Raw genomic sequence first — 7743 nt, 5'->3', positions numbered from 1 at the left:
TTCTTTTGAAGCGCGAAACCGATCTTAGCCGAAAACTCCACGAAGACGAGATTTTTCCTTGGAATCGCAGCAAACTTCAGAGTGTCGTTGTCTGAAAGGAATTTTTGAGGTTTTGCTTGGAATTTTTAGGGATTTTCGAGTGAAATAAAATGTCTGATCAGGAGGAATTGATATCGCAGTTTAAGGATGTAACGGGAGTTTCGGAAGAACAGGCACGATTCCACTTGGAGGCCGCCAATTGGACGCTTCAGGTAATTTCTTTGCATTTTGAGGTTAGATCAAACTGTGATTGTGCACTTTTATGCATTTCCCTGTCTTTCCCGGGCAGATTGCACTCACGAGCTACTACGAGGGGGATCATGACAATGATGGGGATCCCGTGGAAGTGATTCCGGATAGTGATGATGAAAATGAAGCAGCTGGTGGGGCATCAACGCAACAACCGGACTCCAATCAGAAGAAAGACAAGAAGTTCAAATCATCATCAAAGTGAGTTTTCCCTTCCGGAAGCAGCAAAAAGATTCTTTTTAGGTGAAAAAAAGAAGTACTGATGCTTATGCTTTTCCTTTGCAGCATAATGACTTTGCGGGCAATGTCCTCATCGGATGAAGATGATGAGCAAGGGCAGGCTTTCTACGCTGGCGGATCAGATCGCTCGGGGCAGCAAGTTTTGGGGCCACCCAAGAGAAATCCAATCAGAGATTACGTATCGGAGGTATTCCGATCTGCCCAAGAGAGCGGAGCTGAGGTCGTTGATCCCCAAGCATCGCATTCAAGTGCTCCGGAAATGTTCTCCGGAACAGGGTATCGGCTGGGAATGACAAATGATGATCACACAGCACTCCCATCGGGACGTCCCAATCGTCCACAGAATATCGAACCACTCGTCCTGAAGCTCTGGCGCGAAGGATTCTCCATCAATGATGGCGATTTGCGCCTGTACGAGGATCCGGCGAATAAGGAATTCATGAGCAGCATGACACGGGGTGAGATACCGAATGAACTGAAGAAACTCGGTGGGACAACGGTGCACGTGAATCTCGAGGATCACAGGCATGAGGAATTTAAGAAACCAAAGAAGCGCGTATCGGTCTTCAGTGGACAAGGACACACCCTGGGGAGTCCAGCACCGAGTATGGCTGAAACTACGGCCCTCCAAATGGATTCTGCCACCTCCACGAGTGGACCGTCCAATGAGGCTTCGCAGGAAGAGTGTGAAAGACGGTGAGTAGTCTTCTATCAATGTTTTAGCTGTGTTTCTTTCAGACACAGCTTTTGTGTACCGAGCAAAATCGAAAGTCGTCAGATCGGGCTCAAACTTGGGATGAGCACGAATTAGGGTCCCCACATTCCAAAAAACGTATGCGCCAAAAATAAGATTTTTTCCGGCCGTCCGGCCGTCCGGCCGTGCGTCCGTCCGTCCGGATTATAAACTTAAATTGCAAGAGAACGGTGATAGATAGAGACTTGCGGTAAACGGCAAAGTTTAAATATCGACCGGAAGACATCCGATTATGAGGTCAAATCCACCCCCCCCCACCCCTCCGTCCGCCATTTTGAATAACCTCAAAATTTTGTTTTTGCAATATCTCAGCCCCTATTATAGCTAGAGGGCTGAAATTTTGATATGTTGTATGGGCCATCAAGAGCTTTCCAACGATACCTCATTTTCGAAAATCGGTCAAGCCGTTTAGTCAATATGGCCGCCACAATTTTTCATCGAAAATCGACCATAACTCGAAAACGGCTTGACCGATTTTGATCAACCCGGGCTCAAATGAAAGCTCTCAACAAACCCTACAACTCTCTAGAACATACGAAGTTTCAAAAGTGACCGCTAGGGGGCCAAAAATCAAAAACAAAATTTTCGATGAGTTTTCGATGAATATCTCGAAAACGCCATTATCGATTTGCATCATTTTTTGATATGTTGTAGCTGACCATATTATCTAGCTTCATGCCAAAAATGAAGAAAATCTATGTCGCCGTTCTCGAGATATAGCCTTCCAAAGTTGGCATGTCATATCTCGGGTTCTACATGTCCGATCTTGATCAACTCAAGCGCAAATGAAAGGTTTCGAGAAACCCTACAAATGTCTAGAACATTGCAACTTCGAGAAATGACCGCGAGAGGCGGTAAAGTCAAGATCAATATTTTCGAAAATTTCGAACTCGAATATTTCGAAAATGCCATTATCGATTTACTTCATATTTTTATATATTATAGTTGAGGTTAAGACCTTTCCAACGATAGCTCAAACTCGAAAATCTATGGATCCGTTCTCGAGATATGGCCTTCTAAAGATTTCTAAGGGTATGACTTTTCAACTTTTCCCGACTTTGCGCGTATTTAAATTAATTCGCGTTCTAGTTTGCTCTCACAAAATTGGTACACTGAAAGAAACACAGCTCCCGTAAGCTTGGTCAGCTTACCAGTACATTTTTTTCTTGATCTCCTTGATCTTTTATCCTTTTGTCCATCCAAGAGGAATCTTTAAGAGAAAATCCCTTGTCCGAATCCCTTTTTGTTTTCAATTTCCTAAAAAAATAGGAAAAGATCCTTTTCATTGGAGAATTTGGCTTTTTTTCTAACGGTTTACGCTTTTTTTGTCTTCTAACGATTGATTTATTTACTAATGTTTGACAGTTCTTTTCCGCCTTTTGACATTTTTTTCCATTGTTTGACGTTTATTTTGAAATGCTAACATTTTTGAATGTTTTTCTTTTCTGAATTCTTCTGGAAAAGTTTTTTATTGCAATGACTTTCGTTGATTTTTTAATTACTGATGTTGATTTTTTAATGACTGACGTTGATTTTTTAATGATTGACGTTTTATTTAAACATTTGACAATTTTTTCAAGTGACATTTCTTTGAAAATGTTTGACGTTTATTCTACAATGAATTGTCAATTCTTTTCTAATGGCTCCTTTTCTAATTTTTGATGGTTCTTTGGTAAAGCTTGAATATATTTGTCTAAATGATTGACGTTTCTTTTGAAATTGGCATTTCTGGGTTCGATGTTTTTTTTCTGAATTTTGACGTATTTTTTCAACGTTAGAAGATTTTTTTTTCTAAACAATTGACGTTTCTTTTCTATCTTTGACATTCTTTTCTAAAAAAAATGCATAAGTATTTTTCACCTTTTGACGTTTCTTTGGAAATTGACATTTCTAAACTGACATTTCTAGGGTTCGATGTTTTTTTCTGAATTTTGACGTATTATTTTTTTAGCGTTAGAAGTTTTTTTTTGTAAAATTAGACGTTTCCTTTGTAATGACTGATTCTTATTCTTTAAACGATTGACGCTCCTTAAAAAACGTTTAACGATTCTTTTCTAGTGAATGACACTTCTTTTTTAACATTTGACATTTCCTTTGTAATGGCTGACGTTTCTTTTTTTTAACGTTTTATGTTGAATTTTTATCATTTGATCAAACTTTCCTTTTATTTCCTTTCAAAAACAAATGAAAGATCCCTTTTTCAAAGAAAAACTTTAAATAAAATTAAGAAATATCCTTTCTTGTCAATTAAAAAAAAAACAACAAAATAGTGCATCAGAAGAACTGAATGTTGACGCCAGTCAGCCAACAACGATGATCCAGGTGCGCCTTGCTGATGGCACACGCCTTGCAACAAGATTCAATCACACCAACACGGTGGGAGACATTCGGCGCTACATTATCACGGCTAGGCCTCAGTATGCCCATCAGGCATTTGCACTGCTCACGACATTCCCCAGCAAGGAGCTGAGCGATGCATCGGCAACAATTGAAGCAGCTGGACTCCTCAGTGCGGCAATTCTTCAACGTCTCAAGTGAAGATTTTCCTTCTTTTTTTTTCGTATCAATCTCTCTCGTCACATTTTCCCGGAAGTTTCGATGTTGTTGGAGGGAGGAGGGAAGGGAGAATAAATTTGTCATACATATTGCGATCACAACACAATAAAATATTGTTGTAATTAATTATAATTCAGAGAGTGAGGTATAATATACAAGATGAGGAGAAAAATTCGCTCTAATTGTCGTTTTTCTTTTTAAATTACTAATTAACGCCCTAAATGCCGTAAATGGTGAGTCTATAATGCTAAAAGGCTTAAATATGCGACGTTGAATTGCTTTACAAAAGCCAGCCAAATGGAGCAACTTGAAGTTTGTACTCCTGGACCGGTTGGATGAGCTTCCCGGAAAGTGCTGTAAGTTGGTGGAACTTGCGCAGTCGTCCTTCCTATTGCATCAGGAAGCTTCTAAAGGATCTTTGGAGCTTTCTTTTCATCACCCGGGTGAAGCTTGTTATCAGTTAGAGGTCAAAATCTGTTAATTTTGGGAGTTTCCTTTGATTTTTGCGCAAATCATTTTTATTGACAGATTTTGACACCCAAATGACATCAAGAATCAGCCGGGTGTTGAAGAAAAGGTTCCTAAGATTCCTTAGAAACTTCCTGATGCAATGGGACGGATGACTATGCAACTTCCAGCTACTTTTGGCACTTTCCGGGAAGCTTTGTTCCGGGAAAACAATTTTATTTCAAAAAGTGCAAAAACTTCAAATTGCTGCCAAATGGGATGTTCACAGGACCTTCTTCAGTTCCTCCGTGATCTTCATTACGTAGCTGTAGTGATCACTTTTGAGCGTTGTCCGCCAGTCAATGAGATTGTTTTTGCTTTGGCATTGTGTGTAACGATGCACAATGGCTACATGTGGATCCAAATCCTGCATCCGGGGATTGTCCAGAGCACGTTGATCAATGCGGTAGATGAGGAAGGGATGCTGGGTTTTTGCATTTGGGTCGTATAGGTGATTCTCAGCCAAGATCCGGACACCATCCTCCGTGCAGACGGTCTTTGTGGTGACGTCGAAGCGGAAGACATCCGTGGAGGCAGAAAGTGTCTTGAAGAGGATCTTTGAGCGCTTGAGACTTATTTCTGGGTAGAAGTATTCCGTGATTGTGGTCAGGAAGGCATATTTTGCTTCATTGCGTGCCCGGAGGAGGCAATCCATCTCCAGGAAGGGGCGATTCTGTGCCTCCGTGGCTTCGGTGAAGGGGAAGTTGTAGGGGAGGATGGAGATTTTAATGCCATGCCGATAGAGAAGTTCCTGGATGTGATTTGTTATGTGGTACCTGTCGTACACGATGAATTCATCAATTCCCACAATTTGATGGTGAATAAAGTACTGCAGGATGTCCACGTCGGGGATGTGAAGGGATTTCCCGGCAGAGCCGCCAAGGGTGGATGAAACCATATCCACGCACGCAACGAGGGATGATTTGTGGGTCAATGTGGTATTCCGGGCACTGCGGATGGGAAGAAAATGCTCAGTCTTGCTTGTGGCATTGATGAAGGCAACGTTCTCTGGGGTCCCAAAGTCTCGGGTAACTTTGCACAGGAAGCGGTAGGCAAGGAAATCTCCATCAGCATCCTTCTGCTCTTCGCGTGTGAATTCAAACTTCCCCGTGAGCAGGGTGATGCGTCCAGGGAACTGCAGCTGACACCGGAAGTTGACAATTGCCTGCCGCAGACCAACAACAATCGTCACAACTTCCCCGCCGGCTGTGAAGGTGTTCTTGTGCCAGAATGCAGCATATGCGTGGAATTCACTCCCAAGACGCGTCCACATGGGCAGTGGGGTGGAAAAGTCCGCAGTGAGGTGGGAGAAGGCTGTGCTGTTCTCAATTCGCACCAAGGCAGCGGCATCGCTCCGCCCGAAGAAGTTGACAACCTCCAGGATGTACCGAAGTTTGCTATTCTCATTCCTGTACATGATGAGCACAGCCACACTGATCAGGGAGATGATCACCAAGGCCAATTGCTGGTATTTACGCATTTTTCACGCGGAATTCTCACCGATTTCCCGAAAATACTTTTTTTTTTTAAAGCAAAAATCAACAATTTTTCTATTTCTGTTTACATTTTTTGCACACTCACACCAATAAATAAAATTATATCAAACTAACCTGAAGTTTTTGTTTAACTTGACAAAATCATCGCATTTTGTACGTTAAAAAATTTAAATTATTCAGCAAAAAATTAACAAAAAGGAAATAAAATTAAAATAAATAATTTAAAATTACAAAACCAACAAAAATAAATTGTAAAATTAAGGTAATACGGATAATTGAAATTTTAATCATAATGTTAACCTTTCGTCCGCCATGAGGGGTACGAGATCGACCCTACTTGGAAGACAAAACTGCCAAATGCTGCAAATTTGTTTTTTTTAACACTTAGAAGACCGAACACTTTTTACCTATGCGGAGAATCAAAATGATCACCGTGTCCAACATAATAAAAAGGCCAAATATTAAATGTTTTGTTAAATGTAGATCTGCTTATTGAACAGGGATTGAAAGTTTTATTAATTCTTAATCTATTTCAAGTATTAGGAAAATTGTTCGGAATTCGGTCAGCGGGGGATGATTAAAAATGCAATTGTTTGCATTCAGCGACGTTTCGGAAATGTTTATTTCCATCTTCAGGCTCTAGGGAAAATACATTAAGTTGGACATTAGGTGGCTTTTCTTCACAAAGGAAAATTCTCACAGAAAATTACAAAAAACTAATTTAACTCACTCTGCAGTTATCACATTTTTCGTCAAAAAGGGAGGGGAAAGTCTCCATAACAATCTACACATCATTAAAATTAAATAAATTAATTTTAAACTACACAACAACATAATTCTTGGAACAGAAAATTCTCAAGAGCTCAAAAACACTTAATCGCTGAAAACGTCCAATATCCAACTGAGCCGGCGTAGAAAGATGAGCGAGCAATCAGCCCCCCCAACGCAACACCAAACCCAGGGGGTAGACAAAGACTCTATTTCCATAGGAATTCACTGCTCACTCGCTAAGACACCCAGGAAAATGCTTCAATCTGAAAAAATCCACAACCACTGGATAGATAATTTAATATTCTATCGATTGATAGCTTTTGAGGGGTGTCTCACGAAGATTAATGCACTAAGTGATTTTAAAAATTTCGATGCACTTTTTGGAAATAAAATGACGTCATTTTCTTCCTTTAATTTTTCTGCAAACCGTCCGCCATTATTTGCTGTGTTCGGGTAAAAATGGGCTTTGTCTACCCCTTGACCAAACCGTTTCATCAGCTGGAACAGCACGCGTGTATGTGTGTGTGTGTGTGTGAAAGTTGACGAATCACTGCTGTGTGTGCAAGTTGAAAACAATTGCCGTTTTGTGGACGCGCTTCTAGAAGGTTCCACCAAATAAGATGCACCAAATGCGCGCGGAAAAAACATCCTTTGTAATCAGTGAAGAAAATCCAGTAGAATGAAAATATCCAAATATATCTATTTCAAGTATTATTGCACTTAATTTCTAAATAATTGATCAAAAAATGATAATGAAAAAAAGTTGCGTAGAATCAATACAAAATTGCCTATTCAAATCAACATGTTTGCTACAATTTTGCTAATTTTCTTAATTCGCATGAATAATCACTTCCTTCAGTTCTCTGAGTGACTATCTGATCATTTCCGGCATAAAAATGAGCTCAAACTAATGACTTTCATCGTGGATTAGTTAACAATAGATCCTGATTTGAAAAATACGGGGAAACATAACCTCAAAAAGCCGTCAAAAATGTATGAGAAATTTGAATGGCTATAGTGACCATTTTCATCCTCCGCATATAATTTCGACTTTGACCTTAATTATCTTTAAAAAGAAAAATATTTTCCGGATTTTCTTTCACCTAACTTAAAGTGATTGAAATTCCCTAC

At 40.1% G+C, this 7743-nt stretch overlaps 2 protein-coding genes across 2 annotated transcripts; one reads left to right on the top strand and one right to left on the bottom strand.

Annotated features, from left to right (window-relative positions):
• The first annotated feature begins 47 nt into the window (after nt 1-47).
• LOC129791774 (NSFL1 cofactor p47) lies at nt 48-4020 on the top strand. The gene is made up of 4 exons (XM_055830197.1): nt 48-251; nt 329-489; nt 574-1224; nt 3553-4020. The coding sequence occupies exons 1-4, from the start codon at nt 150-152 to the stop codon at nt 3818-3820; spliced, it is 1182 nt and encodes a 393-aa protein (XP_055686172.1). The 5' UTR covers nt 48-149; the 3' UTR covers nt 3821-4020.
• On the bottom strand, nt 3950-5934 carry LOC129791773 (uncharacterized). Its single transcript, XM_055830196.1, has one exon. It carries the CDS (start codon nt 5823-5825, stop codon nt 4569-4571), a length of 1257 nt encoding a protein of 418 aa, XP_055686171.1. The 5' UTR covers nt 5826-5934; the 3' UTR covers nt 3950-4568.
• Between the last annotated feature and the right edge of the window lie 1809 nt (nt 5935-7743).

This window comes from Lutzomyia longipalpis, chromosome 3, assembly GCF_024334085.1.
Source record: "Lutzomyia longipalpis isolate SR_M1_2022 chromosome 3, ASM2433408v1".
Lineage (NCBI taxonomy): Eukaryota > Metazoa > Arthropoda > Insecta > Diptera > Psychodidae > Lutzomyia > Lutzomyia longipalpis.
This window is presented reverse-complemented; position numbering and strand designations above follow the sequence as displayed.